General features: G+C 64.2%; 1 protein-coding gene across 1 annotated transcript in view; it reads right to left on the bottom strand.

The window, feature by feature from the left end:
- The window catches only part of LOC138835478 (keratin-associated protein 10-9-like), a 46,759-nt gene extending 41,645 nt beyond the window's left edge, over positions 1–5,114 (bottom strand). The window contains exons 1-3 of the mRNA XM_070033985.1: positions 5,039–5,114; positions 1,158–1,307; positions 170–268 (exon numbers count right to left, since the gene is read on the bottom strand). Coding sequence (XP_069890086.1) covers positions 170–268; positions 1,158–1,307; positions 5,039–5,114 — 325 coding nt within the window. The remainder of the gene's footprint in view (positions 1–169; positions 269–1,157; positions 1,308–5,038) is intronic.
- Between the last annotated feature and the right edge of the window lie 19,332 nt (positions 5,115–24,446).

Here is a 24,446-nt window from a genome sequence, read left to right on the forward strand (position 1 = left end):
GACACAGCGGGACACAGCGGGGAATACCGCTGGGGACACAAAGGGAAACAGCGGGGACACAGCAAGACACTGCGTGACACATCGTGGACACAGCGGGACACAGCAGGAAACAGCGGGGGACACAGTCGGGGACACTTCAGGACACAGCGGGGGACACAGCCGGGGTCACTGCAGGACACAGCGGGGGACACAGCGAGGACACAGCGGGACCCAGTGGGACACTGGGTCAATACAGCAGGGACACAGCGGGACACAGAGGGGTATACAGCTGGGGACACAAAGGGAAACAGCGGGGACACAGAAGGACACTGCGTGACACATCGTGGACACAGCGGGACACAGCGGGACACAGCGGGGGACACAGCCGGGGACACTTCAGGACACAGCGGGGGACACAGCCGGGGACACTTCAGGACACAGCGGGGGACACAGCGAGGACACAGCGGGACACAGCGGGGACACAGCAGGGACACAGCTGGGTACACAGCTGAGGACACAGCGGAGGAAAAGCAGGACACAGAGAGACACAGACAGCGGGACAAAGCGGGACACAGCGGGACACAGTGGGACACAGCAGGGACACAGCGGGGACTCAGCGGGGGAAACAGCGAGGGACAAAGTGGGACACCACGGAACACAGCGGAACACAGCGGGACACACCGGGGACACTGCGGGGACACAGAGCGACACAGGTGGGGACACAGCGGGACACAGAGGGACACAGTGGGGGACACAGCGGGGACACAGCGGAACGCAGCGGGGGACACAGCCAGGACACAGCGGGACACAGTGGGACACAGAGGGGGACAAAGCGGGAGATAGCGGGGGACACAGTAGGGGACACAGGGGGGACACAGCGGGGACACAGCGGGACATAGTGCAGACCCAGCGGGACCCAGCATGGACACAGCGGGTCACCTCGGGACACAGCGGGGACACAGCAGGGACACAGCGGGACACAGTGGGACACAGCGGGGACAAAGCGGGACACAGCGAGAGACACAGCGGGGGACACAGCGGGGACACAGCGGTGACACAGCGGGACATAGCGGGACACAACGGGGACACAGCGGGACACAGCGAGAGACACAGCGGGGACACAGCGGGGAGCACAGCGGGACACAGCGGGGGAAAGAGCGGGCACAGAGCTGGGACACAGCGGGTCACAGCGGGGTAACAGCAGGACACAGCGGGGGACACAGCAGAACACAGCAGGACACAGCGGGAGAAAGCGTGGGATACAACGAGACACAGCGAGACACAGCGGGACACAGCGGGGACACAGCGGGACACAGCGGTGTACACAGCTGGGGACACAACGGGACACAGAGTGGGACACAGCGGGACACAGTGGGGACAAAGCAGGAGACACAGCGGGGGACAGAGCGGGACACAGCGGGGACTCAGCGGTGGAAACAGCGAGGGACAAAGTGGTACACCACGGAACACAGCGGAACACAGCGGGACACACCGGGGACACTGCGGGGACACAGTGCGACACAGGTGGGGACGCAGCGGGTCACAGCGGGGGACACAGCGGAACACAGCGGGGCACACAGCCAGGAAACAGCGGGACACAGTGGGACACAGCGGGGACACAGCGGGACCCAGTGCGGACACAGCGGGACCCAGCTTGGATACAGCGGGGACTCAGCGGGGAACATAGCAGGGGACAAAGCAGGACACCACGGGACACAGCGGAACACAGCGGAACATAGTGGGGACACTGTGGGGACACAACGGGACACAACGGGGGACACAGCGGGACACAGCGGGACTCATTGTTGAACACAAGGGAACACAGCAGGGGACAGAGCGGGCGACACAGCGGGACACAGCGGGGACTCAGCTGGACACAGCGTAGTATACAGCGTGACAGAGCGGGGACACTGCGGGGACACAGCGGGACACTGTGTGACACACCGGGGACACAGCGGGACACAGCGGGACACAGCGGCGGACACAGCGCTACACAGCGGGAAACACAGCGAGGACACAGCGGGACACAGCGGGGTACACAGCTGGGGACACAAAGGGAAACAGCGGAGACACAGCAGGACACAGGGTGGACACAGCAGGGACAAAGCGGGGGACACAGGAGGACACAGCGGGTCACAGCGTGGGACACAGCGAGAACACAGTGCGACACAGCGGGACAGAGCGAGGACACAGCGGGGAACAGCGGGGACACAGCGGGGGACACAGGGGGTCACAACTGGGGAAACAGCGAGGACACAGCGGAACACAGCGAGGACACAGCGGGATACCAAGGGGACACAGAAGGACACAGCGGGACACAGCGGAGGACACAGCGGGGAAAAATCGGAAGACAGCGGGCAACACAGCGTGACACAGTGGAACACAGCGAGGACACAGCGGGACAAGGAGGGGACACAGCGGTGGACACAGGGAGACACAGCGGGGGAAAGAGCAAGGACACAGCAGGACACAGAGGGGACACAGCGGGACACAGCGGGTCACAGCGGGGACACAGCGGGACACAGCGAGGACACAGCGGGACACAGCGTGGGACAGAGCGGGACACAGTTGGGGACATAGCACCGACACAGCTGGGACACAGCGGGAGATAGCGGGGTCACAGCGGGACACAGCGGTGGACACAGCGAGGACACAGCGGGCACAGCGGAACACAGCCGGGGACAAAGCGGGAGAGAGCGGGGGACACAGCGAGGATACAGCGGACACAGCGGGGACACAGAGGGAACTCAGCGGGGGACATAGTGGGGGACAAAGCAGGACACCACGGGACAAAGTGGGACACAGCGGGACACAGAGGGGACACTGCGTGGACAAAGCGAGACAAATCAGGGGACACAGCGGGACACAGCGGGATACAGGGGGGACACAGCCGGACAAAGCGGGGGACAGAGCGGGGGACACAGCGGGCCAAAGCTGGACAAAGCGGGACACAGCGGGACACAGTGGGGACAGAGCGGGACACAGATTGACACAGCGGGACACAGCGGGACAAAGCGGGACACAGCGGGACACAGCGGGACACAGCAGGGACACAGCAGGCACACAGAGGGACACAGCGTGGGACATAGCGGGGACACAGCGGGACACAGCGGGACACAGCGGGGACACAGCGGGACACAGCAAGAGACACAGTGTTGGACACAGCGGGGACACAGCGGGGGACACAGCAGGGGACACAGCGGGGACACAGAGGGGCCACAGCGGGACACAGCGGGGACACAGTCTGACACAGCATGGAAACAGCAAGACACAGCGGGACACAGCGGGGACACAGCGGGACACAGCGGGACACAGCGGGGACACAGAGTGGGACACAGCGGTGTACACAGCTGGGGACACAAAGGGACACAGAGTGGGACACAGCGGGACATAGCGGGAGACACAGCGGGAGACAGAGCAGGACACAACGGGGAAACAGCGGGGACTCAGCGGTGCACAGTGGGACACAGCGGGGACCCAGCGAAACACAGCAAGAGACACAGCGGGGAACAAAGCGGGGACACAGCAGGAGACACAGCAGGGGACACTTCGGGACACAGCGGTGACAAGTGGGACACAGCGGGGACACAGCGGGCCACTGCGTAACACAACGGGGACACAGCGGGACTCAGCAGAACACAGAGGGGACACAGCGGGACATATCGGGACACAGCGGGGACACAGAGGGACACAGCAAGAGACACAGCGGGACACAGCAGGACACAGCGGGTCTAAGCGTGGGACACAGCTGGACACAGCGGGCACACAGCGGGACACAGCGGTGTACACAGCTGGGGACACAACGGGACACAGAGTGGGACACAGCGGGAAAGAGCAGGACACAGTGGGGACAAATCGGGGACTCAGCGGGGGACATAGGGGAGGACAAATCAGGACACCACGGGACACAGCGGAACACAGCGGAACACAGTGGGGACACTTTGGGGACACAGCGGGGGACACAGCGGGACACAGCGGGGACTCAGCTGGACACAGCGTGGTATACAGCGTGACAGAACGGGCACACTGTGTGACACATCGGGGACACAGTGGGACACAGCGGGACATAGCGGGACACAATAGGGGACACAGCGCTACACAGCGGGAAACACAGCGAGGACACAGCGGGACACAGCGGGGTACACAGGTGGGGACACAAAGGGAAACAGCGGAGACACAGCAGGACACTGCGTGACACATCGTGGACACAGCAGGACACAGCGGGACACAGCGGAGACACAGCGGGGACACAGTGGGGACACAGGGGGGGACACAGCGGGGGACACAGCGAGGACACAGCTGGACACAGCGGGGGACACAGCGAGAACACAGTGGGACACAGCGGAACACAGCGAAGACACAGCGGGACACCGAAGGGACACAGCGGGGGACATAGCGAGACACAGCGGGGGAAACTGCGAGGACACAGCGGGACACAGCGGGACACAGCGGGGGACACAACGAGGACACAGCGGGACACAGCGGGGACACAGCTGGACACAGCGGGATACAGCAGGAGACACAGCGTGGACACAATGGGACACAGCGCGGGACACAGCAGGACACAGCAGGGAAACAGCGGGACACAGCGGGGACACAGCGGAGACACAGCGGGACACAGTGGGGGCCCCAGCGGGACACAGCGGGACACAGCGGTACAAAGTGGGGTACATAGCGGGGAACAGCAGGGACACACCAGGGGACAGCGGGGACAGAGCAGGACACAGCGGGGGACACAGCGGGACACAGCGGTGACACAGCGGGACACAGTGAGAGACACAGCTTGTACACAGCGGGGAACACAGCGGGACACAGCGGGACAGAGCGGGGACACAGCGGGACAGAGCGGGACACACATCGGGACATAGCGGGACACAGCGGGACACAGCAGGGGACACCGCTGGGGACACAGCGGGACACAGTGGGGGATACAGCGAGGACACAGAGGGACACAACGGGACACAGCGTGACACAGCGGGACACAGCGGGACACAGCAGTGACAAAGCGGGGACTAAGCGGTGGATACAGCGGGGGACAAAGAGGGACACCACGGGATACAGCGGACCACATCGGGGACACTGCGTGTACACAGCGCGACACAGCAGGGGACACAGCGGGACACATTGGGGTACATAGCGGGGAACAGCAGGGACACACCGGGGGACAGCGGGGACACAGCAGGACACAGCGGGGACAGAGCAGGACACAGCGGGGGACACAGCGGGGACACAGCGGGACTAAACGGGGACACAGCCGGACACAGCGAGAAACACAGTGGGTAAACAGCGGGGAACACAGGGGGACACAGCTGGACAGAGCGGGGACACAGCAGGACACATCGGGGCACACAGCGGGACATAGCGGGACACAGCGGGACACAGGAAGGGAGACAGCTGGGGATACAGCGGGAAACAGTGGGGGATACAGCGAGGACACAGAGGGAAACAACGGGACACCGAGGGGGACACAGCGGGACACAGCGGGCCACAGCGGGACACAGCAGGGACAAAGCGGGGACTCAGCAGTGGATACAGCGGGGGACAAATCGGGACACCACGCGACACAGCTAGACACAGGGGGGACACTGCGGGGACACAGCGGGACACAGCAGGTGACACAGCGGGGACAGAGCGGGACACAGCGGGGACACAGTGGGGACACAGTGGGAAACAGCGGGACACTGCGGGGGACAAAGCGGGACACTACGGGAAACAGTGGACACAGCGAGACACAGCGGGGACACAGCGTGGACACAGTGGGGGACAAAGAGGGACCCAGCAGGGGACAAAGCGAGTTCACAGCGGGACATAGCGGGACACATCGGGGACACAGCGGGGACACAGACCGGTACACAGCGGGACACAGCGGGGGACACAGCGGATCAAAGAGGTGACACAGCGTGGACACAGTGGGAAAAGCAGGACACAGGGTGACTGGTACACAGCGGGACACAGCGGGGACACAGCGGGGACACTACATGGGACAGCGGGGACACAGTGGGACCCAGCGGGGGACAGCAGGGACACAGCAGTACACAGCGGGAAACAGCGGGACACAGCGGGGAAACAGCGGGGGACAGCGAGGAAACAGCGGGACACAGAAGGGACACAGCGGGGACACAGCGGGAAACAGCGAGGACCCAGTGTGTGACAGCGGGTACACAACAGAACACAGCGGGACACAGAGGGGACACAGCGGGTACAGAGCGGGGACACAGCAGGGAAACAGATTGGACACATCAGGGGACAAATCGGGGGAATCAGTGGGGAACACAGCGGGACACAGCGGGGACACAGTTGGACACACTGTGACAGACAGCGGGACACATCGTGGACACAGAGGGAAACAACGGCACAAAGCGGGACACAGCGGGACACAGCAGGGGACACAGCGGGACAAAGCGGAGGACACAGCGGGACACAGCAGGGACACAGAATGACACAGTACGGACACAGCAGGAACACAGCGGTACACAGCGAGGGAAACAACCGGGGACACAGCAGGACACACCGTGACACAGCGGGACACAACGGGAGACTCAGCGAGGACACAGCGTGACACAGCGGGGACACAGTGGCTACTCAGCGGGGGACAAACCTGGACACCATGGGAAACAACGGGACACAGCGGGGACACAGCGGGGACACAGCGGGGGCCACAGCGGGCCACAGCGTTAGATGCAGCGAGGACACAGTGGGACACAGCGGGACACAGCGGGGACACAGCAGGGACACAGACCGGGACACAGAGGGACACAGCGGGGGACACAGGGGACACGGCGCGGACACAGCGGGGACTCAGCGGGGGACACAGTGGGGGACAAACCGGGACACCACGGGAAACAGAGGGACACAGCGGGAGAAAGCAGGGACACAGCGAGGACACAGCGTGGGACACAGCGGGACACAGCGGGGGACACAGCTTGGAAACAGCGGGACACAGCGGGAAACAACGAGGACACAGCGGGTACACTCCAAGGGACAGAGGGTACAAAGGACACAGCGGAGGACAGCAGGGACACAGCGGGACACAGCGGGGGACACAGCAGGACACAGCCGGGGACACAGCGGGAAACAGCGGGGGACACAGCAGGACACAGTGGGAACACAGCGGGGACACAATGGGATACAGCAGGGACACAGCGGGAAACAGGGGGGACATAGCGGGGACACAGGTGGACATAGCGGGATACACAGCGGGTCAGAGTGGGGACAGAGCAGGGACACAGCGGAATACAGCGGGACACAGTGCATAACACAGCGGGACACAGCGGGGACACAGTGGGGATAGAGCGGGGACACAGGAGGACACAGTTGGGACAGAGCGGGGGACACAACGGGACACAGCGGGGGACACAGCGGGACACATCGGGGACACAGTGGGATACAGCGGGGACACAGCGGGATACAGCGGGACACATTGGGGACACAACGGGACACAGTGGGGACACAGGGGGGGACACAGTGGGGAACACAGCGAACACATCGGGGACACAGCGGGGACACAGCGGGGCACACAGCGGGACACAGGGTTGACAGAGCAGGGACACAGCGGGGCACACAGCGGGACACAGGGTTGACAAAGCGGGGACACAGCAAGTACACAGCTGGACACAGTGGGATACACAGCGGGACACATCGGGGACACAGTGGGAGACACAGCGGGACACAGGGTGGACACAGCGGCCACACAGCGGGATAAAAAGCGGGACACAGCGGGACACGTCGGGGACACAGCGGGGGACACAGCGGGGGACAAAGCGGGACACAGTGGAGACAGAGCTGGGACACAGCAGGGACACAGCTGGACACAGTGGGATACACAGCGGGACACAGCGGGGACACATCAGAGACACAGCGAGACACAGCGTGGAACACGGCGGGACACAGGGGGACACAGCGGGGACACAGCTGGGACAGAACGGGGGACACAGCGGGGATACAGCGGGTACACAGGGGGGACACAGTGGAGACACAGCGCGGACACAGAAGGATACAGCGGACCACAGCGGGGGACACAACGGGACACAGCGGGACACAGAAGGGACACAGCAGGACACAACGGGGTACACACCGGGACACAGCGGGGGACACAGCGAGGACACAGCGGGACACAGCGGAACACAAGGGGACTCAGAGGTGGACAGAGCGGGGGACAAAGCGGGACATCACGGGAAACAGCGCGACACAGCGGGACACAGGGACACAGCGGGACAGAGCGGGGAACACAGCAGGACACAGCGGGGAACACAGCGAGTACACAGTGGGACACAGAGGGACACAACGGGGACACAGCGGGACACAGCTGGGACACAACAGGGGAGAGCGGGGACAGAACCGGGCACAGCGGGACACATCGGGGACAAGGCGGGGGACACAGCGGGACATAGGGGGGACACAGCGGGAACACAGCAGGGACACAGCTGGACACAGCGGGATACACAGCAGGACACAGCAGGGACACACCAGGGACACAGTCGGACAAAGCTTGGAACACAGCGGGACACAGTGGGGACTCAGCGGGGACAGAGCGGGGACACAGCGGGACACAGCGGGGACAGAGCGGGGGACACAGCAGGACACAGCGGGACACAGCGGGGGACAGCGGGGGACACAGATAGGACACAGAGGGACACAGCGGGTACAGAGCGAGGACACAGCAGGACACAGCAGGGACAGAGAGGGGGACATAGTAAGACATAGCGGGACACAACAGGGACAGAGCAGGACACAGCAGGGGACACAGCAGGGGACACAGCAGGACACAACGGGGGACACAGCAGGACACAGCGGGACACAGCGGGACACAGCGGGGACACAGTGGGGGACACAGCGGGGGACACAGCCGGGGACACAGCGGGACATAACTGGGGACACAGGGATGACACAGCGGGGACACAGCGGGGACTCAGCGGGGGACACAGCGGGGGACACAGCGGGGGACAAACCGGGACACCATGGGAAACAGCGGGACACAGTGGGACACAGTGGGGACACAGCGGGGACACAGTGGGGGACAAAGCGGGACACAGCGGGGGACACAGCGAGGTCACAGCGGGACACATCGTGGACACAGCGGGGACACAGACCGGTACACAGCGGGACACTGCGGGGGACACATCTGGACACAGCGGGGGACACAGCGTGGGACACAGAGGGAAATAGCGGTACACAGCTGGACACAGCCGGACAAATTGGGGACACAGCGGGGGACACAGCGGGACATAGCGGTACACAGCGGCACACAGCGGGAAAAAGAGGGGACACAGCGGGGGACACAGCAAGACACAGCAGGGACAAAGCGGGGGACACAGCAGTACATGTCCGGGACACAGTGGGGACACTACATGGGACAGTGGGGACACAGTGGGACACAGCGGGGGACAGCAGGGACACAGCAGGTCACAGCGGGACACAGCGGAACACAGCAGGGAAACAGCGGGGGACAGCGGGGAAACAGCGGGACACAGAGGGGACACAGTGGGGACACAGTGGGTGACAGCGGGGATACAACGCAACACAGCGGGACACAGAGGGGACACAGCGGGGACACAACGGGGACATAGCGGGGACACAGCAGGGACACATCAGGGGACACAGCGTGGGAATCAGTGGGGAACACAGCGGGACACAGCGGGGACACAGTTGGACACAGTGTGACAGACATCTGGACACATCGGGGACACAGCGAGGACACAGAGGAACACAGCGGGACAAAGCGGGTCACAGCGTGACACAGTAGGGGACACAGCGGGATACAGCGGAGGACAGAGCGGGACCCAGCGGGGACACAGAAGGACACAGTGGGGACACAGCAGGGACACAGCGGTACACAGCGGGGGAAACAGCCGGGGACACAGCGGGACACAGCGGGACAGAGCGGGACACAGCGGGACACAGCGGGGACACAGCGGGGGACACAGCGGGGGACACAGCGGGACACAACGGGGGACACAGCGAGGACACAGCATGACACAGCGGGGACACAGTGGTTACTCAGAGGGAACACAGCAGGGGACAAAACGGGACACCACGGGAAACAACGGGACACAACGGGACACAGCAGGGACACAGCGGGGACACAGCGCGGGACACAGCAGGACACAGCGGGGGACACAGCGAGGACACAGCGGGACACAGCAGGACATATCGGGTACACAGCGGGTTCACAGCGGGACACGCCCCGGACAAAGCGGGGACTCAGCGGGGGAAACAGCGGGGGACAAACCGGGACACCACGAGAAACAGCGGGACACACTGGGACACAGCGGGGACAAAGCTGGGGACACAGCGGGACACAGCGGGGGACACAGCGAGGACACAGCGGGACACAGCGGGACACATCAGGGACACAGCGAGACACAGCGGGGACACAGCGGGGACACAACAAGGGACACAGCGAGGATACAGCGGGACACAGCGGGGACACAGTGGGGACTCAGTGGGGGACACAGCGGGGGACAAACTGCGACACAACGGGAAACAGCGGGACACAGCGGGACACAGCAGTGACACAGCGGGGACACAGAGAGACACAACGTGGGACACAGCGGGACACAGCGGGACACAGCGATACACAGCGGGGACAGAGCGGGGGACACAGTGGCAGACACAGGGGGACACAGTGGGGGACACAGCGGGAACTCAGAGAGGGACACAGCGGGGGACAAAGTGGGACACCACGGGAAACAGCGGGACACAGCTGCATACAGCGGGGAAACAGCGGGGAGATAGCGGGGACACAGCGAAGGACACAGCGGGATACAGCAGGGGACACATCGGGGACACAGCGGGGGACACAATGGAACTCAACGGGGACACATCGTGACACAGCAGGATAGAGCGGGGGACACAGCGGGACACAGCGGGACACAGCGGGACACAGCAAGGGACACAACAGGACACAGTGTGGGAAACAGCGGGACACAGCGGGGGACACAGGGGGACATAGTGTGGGACACAGTGGCACACATCGGGGACACAGCGGGGACACAGCGTGACACAGCGGGGAAACAGAGTGGAACAGCGGGGACACAATGGGACACAGCGGGATATACAGCGGGACACAGCAGGGACACAGTGAGGACACAGCAGGACACAGCAGGACACAGCGGGACAGACCTGGGGACACAGCAGAACACAGCGGCAGACACAGCGGGACACAGTGGGGGACACGCGGGGATACAGTGGGACACAGCGGGACACAGCGGGACACAGGGGGGAAACAGCCAGACACAGCAGTGGACAGAGCAGGACACAGCGGGGGACACAGCAGGACACAGAGGGACACAGCGGGGACACAGCTGGGATACTGCTGGACATAGCGGGATACACAGCGGGACACAGCGGGGTCACAGCGAGGACACACCAAGACACAGCGAGGACACAGCGGGACACTGCGGGACACAGCGAGACACAGCGAGGACACAGCTGGGACACTCCAGGGGAAAGCGGGTACACAGGACACAGCGGCGGACAGCAGGGACACAGCGGGACACAGCGGGGGACACAGCAGGACACAGCGGGGGACACAGCAGGACACAGTGGGGACACAGCGGGATACAGCGGGGGCACCGCGGGACACGGGGGGAAACAGCGTGGGACACAGCTGGACACCGCGGGATACACAGCGGGTCACAGTGGGAACACAGCAGGGACACAGCGGGACACAGCGTGGAACACAGAGGGACATAGCGGGGACACAGCGGGCACAGAGCCGGGACAGAGCAGGACATAGTGGGGACAGAGTGGGGGACAAAGCGGGACACAACGGGAAACAGCGGGGACACAGCGGAGACACAGCGGGGACAGAGCAGGGACACAGCAGGACACAGTAGGGACAGAGTGGGGTACACAACGGGACACAGCGTGACAGCAGGGACACAGTGGGACACAACAGTGGACACAGCGGGACACAGCGGAACACAGCGGGGACACAGCGGGGAACACAGCGGGGGACAAAGCGGGACACCACGGGAAACAGCGGGACACAGCGGGACACAATGGGGACACTGCGGGGACACAGCAGGGACACAGCACAGGACACAGCGGGATACAGCGGGGGAAACATCGGGGACACAGAGGGGGACACAATGGGAAACAGCGGGGACACAGAGGGCATACACCGGGGACACAGCGGGACACAGCGGGGACACATCGGGGGAGAGGGGGACACAGCGGGGGACGCAGCGGGACACAGGGGGGATACAGTGGCGACACAGCAGGAACACAGCTGGGCACAGAGGGATACACAGCGGGACACAGCGGGGCACAGCAGGGACACAGCATGACACAGAGGGGAAAACAGCGAGTACACAGCGGGATGTAGCGGGACACAGTGGGGTCAATGCGGGACACAGCGGGGAAACAGCGGGGCACACAGCGGGGAAAACAGCGGAACACATCGGGGACACAGCGGGGACACAGCAGGGGACAAAACGGGACACAGTGGCGACACAGCGGGAACACAGCAGGGACACAGCTGGACACAGTGGGATACACAGCGGGACACAGCAGGGACATAGCAGGGACACAGCGGGACACAACGAGGACACAGCGGGGACAGAGTGGGGACACAGCGAGGACACAGCGAGACACAGCAGGACAGAGCGGAACACAGCAGGACAGACTGGGGGACACAGCAGGACACAGCGGGGGACACAGCGGGACACAGCGGGGGACACAGCGAGTACACAGCGGGACACAGCGGGACACATCGGGGACACAGCGGGAAACAGCCGGGACACAGCAGGGGACAGTGGGAACACAACGGGACACAGCCCGACACATCGGGGACACAGCGGGGACACAGCTGGGGACACAGCGGGACACAGGGTGGACACAGCGGCGACACAGCAGGGACACAGCTGGACACAGCGCGATACACAGCGGGACACAGCGGGGACACAGCAGGGACACAGCGGGACACAGCGGGACATATTGGGGACACAGCGGGACACAGCGGGGCAACAGCTGGGGACACAGTATGGGACACAGCGGAACACATCGGGGACACAGCGGGGACACAGCGGGGCACACAGCGGGACACAGGTTTGACACAGCGGGGACACAGCGGGGCACAGCGTGGAACACAGAGGGACATAGCGGGGACACAGCGGGCACAGAGCCGGGACAGAGCAGGACATAGTGGGGACAGAGTGGGGGACAAAGCGGGACACAACGGGAAACAGCGGGGCCACAGCGGAGACACAGCGGGGACAGAGCAGGGACACAGCAGGACACAGTAGGGACAGAGTGGGGTACACAACGGGACACAGCGTGACAGCAGGGACACAGTGGGACACAACAGTGGACACAGCGGGACACAGCGGAACACAGCGGGGACACAGCGGGGAACACAGCGGGGGACAAAGCGGGACACCACGGGAAACAGCGGGACACAGCGGGACACAATGGGGACACTGCGGGGACACAGCAGGGACACAGCACAGGACACAGCGGGATACAGCGGGGGAAACATCGGGGACACAGAGGGGGACACAATGGGAAACAGCGGGGACACAGAGGGCATACACCGGGGACACAGCGGGACACAGCGGGGACACATCGGGGGAGAGGGGGACACAGCGGGGGACGCAGCGGGACACAGGGGGGATACAGTGGCGACACAGCAGGAACACAGCTGGGCACAGAGGGATACACAGCGGGACACAGCGGGGCACAGCAGGGACACAGCATGACACAGAGGGGAAAACAGCGAGTACACAGCGGGATGTAGCGGGACACAGTGGGGTCAATGCGGGACACAGCGGGGAAACAGCGGGGCACACAGCGGGGAAAACAGCGGAACACATCGGGGACACAGCGGGGACACAGCAGGGGACAAAACGGGACACAGTGGCGACACAGCGGGAACACAGCAGGGACACAGCTGGACACAGTGGGATACACAGCGGGACACAGCAGGGACATAGCAGGGACACAGCGGGACACAACGAGGACACAGCGGGGACAGAGTGGGGACACAGCGAGGACACAGCGAGACACAGCAGGACAGAGCGGAACACAGCAGGACAGACTGGGGGACACAGCAGGACACAGCGGGGGACACAGCGGGACACAGCGGGGGACACAGCGAGTACACAGCGGGACACAGCGGGACACATCGGGGACACAGCGGGAAACAGCCGGGACACAGCAGGGGACAGTGGGAACACAACGGGACACAGCCCGACACATCGGGGACACAGCGGGGACACAGCTGGGGACACAGCGGGACACAGGGTGGACACAGCGGCGACACAGCAGGGACACAGCTGGACACAGCGCGATACACAGCGGGACACAGCGGGGACACAGCAGGGACACAGCGGGACACAGCGGGACATATTGGGGACACAGCGGGACACAGCGTGGCCACAGCTGGGGACACAGTATGGGACACAGCGGAACACATCGGGGACACAGCGGGGACACAGCGGGGCACACAGCGGGACACAGGTTTGACACAGCGGGGACACAGCGGGGCACACAGCGGGACACAGTGTTGACACAGCGGGGACACAACAAGTACACAGCTGGACACAGTGGGATACACAGCGGGACACATCGGGGACACCCTGGGGGACACAGCGGGACACAGGGTGGACACAGCGGCCACACAGCCGGATAAAAAGCGGGACACAGCAACACACAGCGGGACACATCGGGGACACAGCGGAACACAGCAAGACACAGTGAGACACAGCGGGGACACAGCGGGGACACTCCATGGTACAGCGGGGACACAGTGGGACACAGCGGGGGACAGCAGGGACACAGCAGGTCACATCGGGAAACAGCGGGACACACCGGGGAAACAGCGGGGGACAGCGGGGAAACAGCGGAACACAGAGGGGACACAGCGGGGACACAGCGGGACACAGTGGGTGACAGCAGGGACACAACGGAACACAGCGGGACACAGAGGGGACACAGCGGGGACACAGCGGGGACACAGCGGGGACACAGCGGGGACACAGCAGGGACACATCAGGGGACACAGCGTGGGAATCAGTGGGGGACACAGCGGGACACAGCGGGGACACAGTTGGACACAGTGTGACAGACAGCTGGACACATCGGGGACACAGCGAGGACACTGAGGGACACAGCGGGACAAAGCGGGACACAGCGTGACTCAGCAGGGGACAGAGCGGGACACAGCGGGGGAAACAGCCGGGGACACAGCGGGACACACCGGGACACAGCGGGCAGAGCGGGACACAGTGGGGACACAGCGGGGGACACAGCGGGGAACACAGCGGGACACAACAGGGGACACAGCGAGGACACAGCGTGACACAGCGGGGACACAGTGGTTCCTCAGCGGGGAACACAGCGGGGTACAAACCGGGACCCCACGGGAAACAACGGGACACAGCAGGACACAGCGGGGACAAAGCTGGGGACACAGCGGGACACAGCGGGGGACACAGCGAGGACACAGCAGGACACAGCGGGACACATCAGGGACGCAGCGGGGAGACAGCCTGGGACACAGAGGGACACAGCAAGGACACAGCGGGACATAGCAGTGTACTCAACGGGACACAGCGGGGGACACAGCGCGACACAGAGGGAACACAGCTGCACACAGCGGGATACACAGCGGGACACAGCGGGGACAGAGCGAGTGCCCAGCGGGACACAGCGGGACACAGTGGGACAGAGCGTGGGACACAGCGCGACACAGCGCGGGACACAGCGTGACACAGCCGGGGACACATCAGGACACAGCGGGGGTCACAACGAGGACACAGCGGGACACATTGGGGACATCGCGGGGACAGAGCCGGGACAAAGTGGGGACACAGGACACAGGGTGACACAGCGGGAAACAGCGGGGACAAAGCGGGGGACACAGCGAGCCACAGCTGGGACACTGTGGGGACACTCCAGGGGACAGCGGCGACACAGCGGGACACAGTGGGGGACAGCAGGGACACAGCGGGTCAGAGCAGGACACAGTGGAACACAGCGGGGGACAGCGGGGACACAGCGGGACACAGCAGGGACACAGTGGGGGACAGCGGGGACACAACGGGACACAGCGGGACACATCGGGTACACAGCAGGGTCACAGCGGGGGACACAGCGGGACACAGCGGGGACACAGCGGGGACATAGCGGGACACAACGGGGACAAAGCGGGGAACACAGCGTGGGATTCAGTGTGGAACACAGCGGGACACAGCGGGGACACAGTGGGACACAGCGGGATACACAGCGGGAAACAGCGGGGACAATCCAGGGGACAGCGGGAACACAGCAGGACACAGCGGGATACAGCAGGGACACAGCGGGGTACAGCAGTACACAGCGGGGACACAGCGGGACACAGCGGGGGACATAGCGGGGACACAGCGGGACACAGCGTGGGACACAGCGGGACACAGCATGGGACACAGTGGGACACAGCAGGGCACAGCGTGGACACAGCGGGACACAGCCGGGACACTCCGGGGGAGAGCGGGGACACAGCGGGACAGAGTAGGACACAGCGGGGACACAGCATGGACACAGCAGGTGACACCGTGGGACACAGCGGGAGACAGCAACGACACAGCGGGTCACAGCAGTACACAGCGGGGACACAGCGGGACATAGCGGGGGACACAGCGGGAGACAGCGGGTACAGAGCAGGACACAACTTGACACAGCGGGATACAGCAGGGATACAGCGAGGGACAGCGGGGACACCGTGGGACACAACGGAGACACATCGGGGGAATCAGTGGGGAACATAGCGGGACACAGCGGGGACACAGTTGGACACAGCTGGATACTCAACGGTACACATCGGGGACACAGCGAGGACACAGAGGGACACAGTGGAACAAAGCGGGACACAGCGGGACACAGCGGGGACACAGCGGGGACACAGCGTGGGACACAGCAGGACACAGCGTGGGACACAATTGGAAACAGCCGGGTCACAGCCGGACACAGTGGGTACACAGCGGGGACACAGCGGGAACACAGCGGGACACAGTATGGACAAAGCGGGGGACACAGCGGGACACACAGCGCTGGACACAGCGGGATTCACATCGCGACACAGCGAGGACACAGCTGGACACAGCGGGATAAAGAGCGAAACAAAGTGGGGACAAAGCGAGGACACAGCGGAACACAGCGGGACACAGTGGGACACAGCGGGACACAGCGGGAGACACAGCACAGCGGGACACAGCGAGGACACAGCAGGACACAGCGGGGATACAGCGGGACACAGCGGAGACACAGCGGGGTCACAGCGAGGACACAGCGGGGACACAGCGGGGACACAGCGGGTCACAACTAAGACACAGAGGGACACAGCAGGGACACAGTGGGGACACAGCAGGGAACACATCGGGACACAGCGGGACACAGCAGGGGAAAAAGCGAGGACACAGAGGCACACAGCAGGGACACAGCGGGGACACAGAGGGACACGGGGGAACAAGAAGGGGACACAGCAGGACACAGCGAGGGACACATCGGGGGACACAGCGGGACACAGCGGGAAACAGCGGGACACAGCGCTGGACACTGCGGGGGATATAGCGGGACACAGCGGGGGACACAGCGGGGACACAGCGGGAAACAGCGGGATACAGCGGGGACACAACGGGGACACAGCGGGGAACACAGAGAGAACACAGTGAGATACAGCGGGATACTGCGGGGACACAACGGGGACACAGCGGGTGACACAGCGAGGACACAACGGGACTCAGCGGGGGACAGAGGGAGGACACAGCAGGGACACAGCGGGACACAGTGGGGGACAGAGCGGGGACACATCAGGACCCAGCGGGGGACACAGAAGGGACCCAGCGGGGGACAGAGCGGGGACACATCGGGACATAACGGGGACACAGCGGGGACACAGCGAGGACAAAGCAGGACACAGCGGGACATAGCGGGACAGAGCAGGATACAGCGGGGACCCAGCGGGACCCTGAGGGGGACACAGAGGGGACACAGCGGGACACAGCGCGGGACACAGCGGGGCACAGCGGAGGACAGAGCGGGAACCAGCCGGGGACAGAGCGGGGAACACAGCGGGGACACAGCGGGACACAGCGGGGGACAGAGCGGGGACACATCGGGACACAGCGGGGGACGTAGCGGGGACACAGCGGGACACAGCGGGATACAGCGGGGGACACAGCGGGACAAAGCGGGGGACACAGTGGGACACATCGGGACACAGCGGGGACACAGCGAGGACACAGCGGGACACACAGGGAGACACAGCGGGACACAGCGGGGGACACAGCGGGGGACAGAGCGGGACAAAGCGGGACACTGCGAGACACATAGATGGACACAGCAGGACACAGCGTGGGCCACAGCGGGGACACAGCGGGGAAAGTGCGGGGACACAGTGGGACACAGCGGAGACACAGCGGGGACACAGCGGGACACAGCGGGACACTGCGTGGGACACAGCCAGGACACAGCCGGAAAGAGCGGGACACAGTGGGACTCAGCGGGAACACAGCGGGGGACACACCGGGGAAACAGCGGGACACAGCGGGACACAGCGGGGGACACAGCGGTACACAGTGGGTCACAGCGTGGGAAACAGCGGGACACAGTGGGGGACACTGCGGGGGACATAGCGCGACACAGCGGAGGACACAGAGAGAACACAGCGGGACACAGCGGGGGACACAGCGGGGGACACAACGGGACACAGCGGGGAACAGCGGGGGACACAGCGGGGGACAAAGGGGGGACACAGAGAGGACACAGCGGGACACAGCGGGACATAGCGGGACATAGCAGGACACAGCTGGGAACACAGCAGGGGACACAGAGGGACACAGCAGGGGACACAAGGGGGGTCACAGCGGGAGACAGCGGGGACACAGCGGATACACAGCGGGACACAGCGGGGGACTCAGCGGGACACAGCGTGGGACACAGCTGAACACAGCGGGGACCCAGCGGGACCCAGCGGTTGAGACAGAGGGAACACAGCGGGACACAGCATGGGACACAGCGGGGACACAGCGGGGGACTCAGAGAGACACAGCGGGGGACACAGTGGGACACAGAGGGGTCACAGGGGGAAACAGCGGGATACAGCGGGACAATGGGGGGGGACACAGCGAGGACACAGCGGGACACAGCGGGACACAGCAGGGGACACAGCGGGAACACAGCTTGGACACAGCAGGACACAGCGGGGACACATCGGGACACAGCAGGGGACACAGGGGGACACAGCAGCACACAGCGGGACACAGCGAGGGACACAGCGGGACACAGCGGGGGACACAGCGAGACACAGCGGGGGACACACCGGGGACACATTGGGACACTTTGGGGGACACAGAGGGGACACAGCGGGACACATCGGGACACAGCGGGGACACAACTAGGACACAGAGGGACACAGCGGGAGACACAGCGGGACACAGAGAGGTACACAGCGGGGGACAGAGCGGGGCAAAGCGGGACATTGTGAGACACATCGGTGGACACAGTGGGACACAGCATGGGCCACAGCGGGGACACAGCGGGGAAACAGCGGGGACACAGCGGGACACAGCGGAGACACAGCGGGGAAACAGCGGGGACACAGCGGGGGACACAGTGGGGACACAGCTTGGACACAGCAGGACACAGCGGGGACACATTGGGACACAGCGGGGGACACAGGGGGACACAGGGGCACACAGCGGGACACAGCGGGGGACACAGCGGGCACAGCGGGACACAGCGGGGGACAGAGTGCTACACAGCGGGAAACACAGCGAGGACACAGCAGGACTCAGAGGGGTACACAGCTGGGGACACAGCGGGAAACAGCGCGACACAGTGGGACACAGCGGGGACAAAGCGGGGACACAGCGGGACATAGCGGTGTACACAGCTGGGGACCCAACGGGACACAGAGTGGGACAGAGCGGGACAGATCGGGACACAGCGGTACACAGCGGGGACACAGCGGGGACACAGTGGGACACAGCAAGTGACACAGCGGGGACACAGCGGGGAGCACAGCGGGTCCAGGCGGGGGACATAACGGGGACACAGCTGGGACACAGCGGGACACAGCGTGGTCACAGCGGGAACACAGCGGGGACACAGCGGGACACAGGGGTACACACCGGGGACACAATGGGACACAGCAAGTGACACAGCGGGGGACACAGAGGGACATAGCAGAACACTACGGGACAAAGCCTGGGACACAGTGGGACACAGCGGGACACAGCGGGACACAACGGGGACACAGCGGGATATAGCAGTGTACACAGCAGGGAACCCAAAGGGACACAGAGTGGGACAGAGCGGGACAGAGCGGGACACAGCGGTACACAGCGGGGACACAGCGGGGACACAGTGGGACACAGCAAGTGACACAGCGGGGACACAGCGGGGAGCACAGCGGGTCCAGGCGGGGGCCTTAACGGGGACACAGCTGGGACACAGCGGGACACAGCGGGGTCACAGCGGGACACAGTGGGGGACATAGCGGGACATAGCAGGACACAGCGGGACAAAGCGAGGGACACAGCGTGACACAGCGGGACACAGCGGGACACAGCCGGTACACAGCGGGACTCAGTGGTGTACACAGCTGGGAACACAGCGGGACACAGCAGGGACACAGCGGGGACAAAGCGGGGGACACAGCGGGACACAGCGGGGGACACAGCGAGGACACAGCGGGACCCATCGGGGACACAGCGGGGACAGAGCCCGGGACACAGCGGGATACAGCGGGGGACACAGCGAGACACAGTGCAGACACAGTGGGAACTCAGCGGGACACAGGGGCGGACAAACAGGGACAGCACGGTAAACAGCGGGACACAGCGGGACACAGCCTGGGACACAGCGGGGACACAGCGGGGAAATAGCGGGGACACAGCTGGACACAGCGAGACACACTGGGGACACTGCGGGGACATTCCATGGGACAGCAGGCACACAGCGGGACACAGTGGGGGACAGCGGGAACACAGTGGGAGACAGCGGCGACACAACGGGACACAGCGGGACACATCGGGGATACAGCATGGTCACAGCGGGGGGCACAGCAGGACAAAGCGGGGACAAAACGGGGACACAGCGGGACACAGCTGGGTCAAAGCGGGGGACACAGCGGGGGAATCAGTGGGGAACACAGCGGGACACAGCGGGGACACAGAAGGACACAGTGGGGACACAGCGGGGACACAGTGAGACACAGCGGGGACACAGTGGGAAACAGCGGGACACAACAGGGGACACAGCAGGACACAGTGGGGGACACAGAGGGACACAGCTGGGGAAATAGTGAGGACAGAGCGGGACACATCGGGAAAACAGAGGGGACACAGCAGGGGACACAGCGGGAAATAGCGGGAACACAGCAGGGACACAGCTGGACACAGCGGGATACACAGCGGGACATAGCGGGTGACACAGAGAGGACACAGGGGGACACAGCGGGACACAGCGGGACAGAGCGGGGGACACAACGGGACACAGCGGGACACAGCGGGACACAGCGGGGGACACAGTGGAACACAGCCGGGGACACAGCGGGACACAGACGACACAGGGGCGACACAGCGGGGGACACAGCGGGACACAGCAGGGGACAGAGCGAGGATACATCGGGACACAGCGGGACAGAGCAGGGGACACAAAGGGACACAGCGGGACACTGCGGGGGACACAGCAGGGGACACAGTGGGAAAAAACTGTGGACAAAGCAGGACACAGCGGGGGACACAGCGAGAAACAGCGGGGGACACAGAGAGGACTCAGCGGGACACAGCGGGACACAGCAGGACACAGCGGGGACACAGCAGGGGACACAGCGGGACACAGTGGGACACAGTGGGGACACAGCGGGACACAGCGGGGGACACAGGTTGGACACAGCGGGACACAACGGGGGACACACCTGGACACAGTGACACAGCAGGGGACACAGTGGTGGACACAGTGGGGGACAAAGCGAGGACACAGCAGGACACAGCGGGACATAGCGGGTTCACAGAGGGACACAGTGGGGACACAGCTGTGGACACAGCGGGAAACAGCGGGGGACACAACGTGGGACACAGCAGGGGACACAGCGAGGGACACAGCTGGACATAGGGTACACAGCGGGGACAAAGCAGGTGACACAGCGGGACAAAGCAGGACACAGCGGCAAACAGAGGGGAACAGCGTGGGACACAGCGGGACACAGCGGGGCACACCGGGTAAAAGCAGGGGAAACAGCGAGGACACAGCATGAAACAGCGGGACACAGCAGGGATACAGTGGAGACACTCCGGGGGACAGCGGGGACACAGCGGGACACAGCGGTTTACAGCGGTACACAGCAGGACACATCGGGACACAGCGGGAAAGAGTGGGGACACAGCGGGGACACAGCAGGGGACACAGCAGGACAAAGCAGGACACAGCGGGAAACAGAGGGGAACAGCGTGGGACACAGCGGGACACAGCGGGGCACACAGGGGGACACAGCCAGGGACACAGCGGGACACAGTGGGGACAGAGCGGGGACAGAGCGGGATTCAGCACGGACAGAGCGGGACACAGTGGGGACACAGCGGGGGACACAGCGGGGAACACAGCGGGAAACAGTGGGGACACAGCTGGACACAGCGGGATACAAAGCGGGATAAAGCAAGGACACAGTGAGGACAGAGCGGGATACAGCGGGACACATCGGGACAAAGCGGGACACAGCGGGGACACAGCGGGGACACAGCAGGGGACACTTCGGGACACAGCGGGACACCGCGGGACACAGCGGGGGACACAGCGAGGGAGACAGTTGGATACATTCGGGGACACAGCGGGACACAGCAGGACACAGCGGGACACACCGGTGACACAGTGGGGACAAAAAGGGGAAAAGCGGGTACACAGCGGGACACAACGGGACACAGCGGTGCCACAGCGGAGGACACAGCGGGGACAGAGCGGGACAGAGGGGGACACAGAGGGAACACAGCGGGACACAGAGGCACACACCGTGGGACACAGCAGGACGCAGCGGGGTACCCAGCGGGACAAAGCCGGACACAGCGGGGGACAGAAGGGACACACCGTGGGAAAGCGGGGACACAGCGGGACACTGCAGGAGACAGCGGGTACACAGCAGGACACAGCAGGAACACAGTGGGACAGAGTGGGGGACATAGCGTGGTATACAGCGGGACACAACGGGGGACAACGCGGGACACAGCGAGACACAGCGGGGACAGAGCGGGGACACAGCGGGACAGAGCGGGTACAGAGCGGGGGACACAGCGGGACACAGCGGGGACACAGCGGGTGTCACATTGGGACACAACGGGGGACACAGCGGGACACAGCGGGGACACAACGGGGACACAGCGGGGACACAGCTGGGGAGAGCGGGGACACATGGGGGGACAGCAGGGACACAGCTGGACACAGCGGGGGACACAGCGGGAAACAGCGAGGACACAGCAGGACACAGTGGGGACACAACGGGGACACATCGGGACACAGCGGGGGAAACAGCAGGTGACAAAGTGGGACAAAACGGGGGACACAGCGGGACACAGCGGGAGACACAGTGGAACACAGCGGTGACACAGCCTGACATTGCCGAACAGAGTGGGGGACAGATTGGAACACAACGTGACACAGCGGGACACAGCGGGAGACAAAGCAGGACACAGCGGGGGACACAGCGAGACACAGTGGGGGACAGAGCAAGGACTCAGCGGGACACAGCGGCACACATCGGGGACACATGGGGGGACACAGGGTGACACAGCGGGACACAGTGGGGACACAGCGGGGACACAGCGAGACACAGCGGGGACACAGCGGGACAGAGCAGGGGACACAAAGGGACACAGCGGGACACAGCATGACACAGCGGGGGACACAGTGGAACACAGCGGGGGACACAGCGGGACACAGCGGGGGACACAACGTGACACAGAAGACACAGCTGCGACACAGCGGGAACACACCGGGACACAGCAGAACACAGCGGGACACAGCGGGGGACTCAGCGGGGACACAGCGGGGACACAGGAGGGGACACAGTGGGGGAAACAGTGGGGAACACAGCGGGACACAGCGGAGACACTGTTGGACATAGCGAGGACACAGCGGGACACAGCGGGACACAACGGGACACAGCAGGACACAGCGGGGACACAGCGGGGACACAGCAGGGACACAGCGGGACACAGCGGGGACAAAGCAAGACAAAGTGGGGACACAGCGGGATACAGCGGGGACACAGGGGGACACAGCGGGGACACATTGGGACACAGCGGGGCCACAGCTGGACACAGCGGGAAACAGCGGGGGACACAGCGGGGGAAGCAGTGGGGAACAGAGCGGGACAGATTTGTACACAGCGGGATACACAGCGGGACACATCAGGGACACAGCGAGGACACAGCGGGATACAGCTGGACAGAGCGGGACACAGCGAGACACAGCGGGACACAGTGGGTACCCAG

Source organism: Dipodomys merriami, unplaced genomic scaffold (genome assembly GCF_024711535.1).
Source record: "Dipodomys merriami isolate MVZ:Mamm:240054 unplaced genomic scaffold, mDipMer1.0.p SCAF_24, whole genome shotgun sequence".
Lineage (NCBI taxonomy): Eukaryota > Metazoa > Chordata > Mammalia > Rodentia > Heteromyidae > Dipodomys > Dipodomys merriami.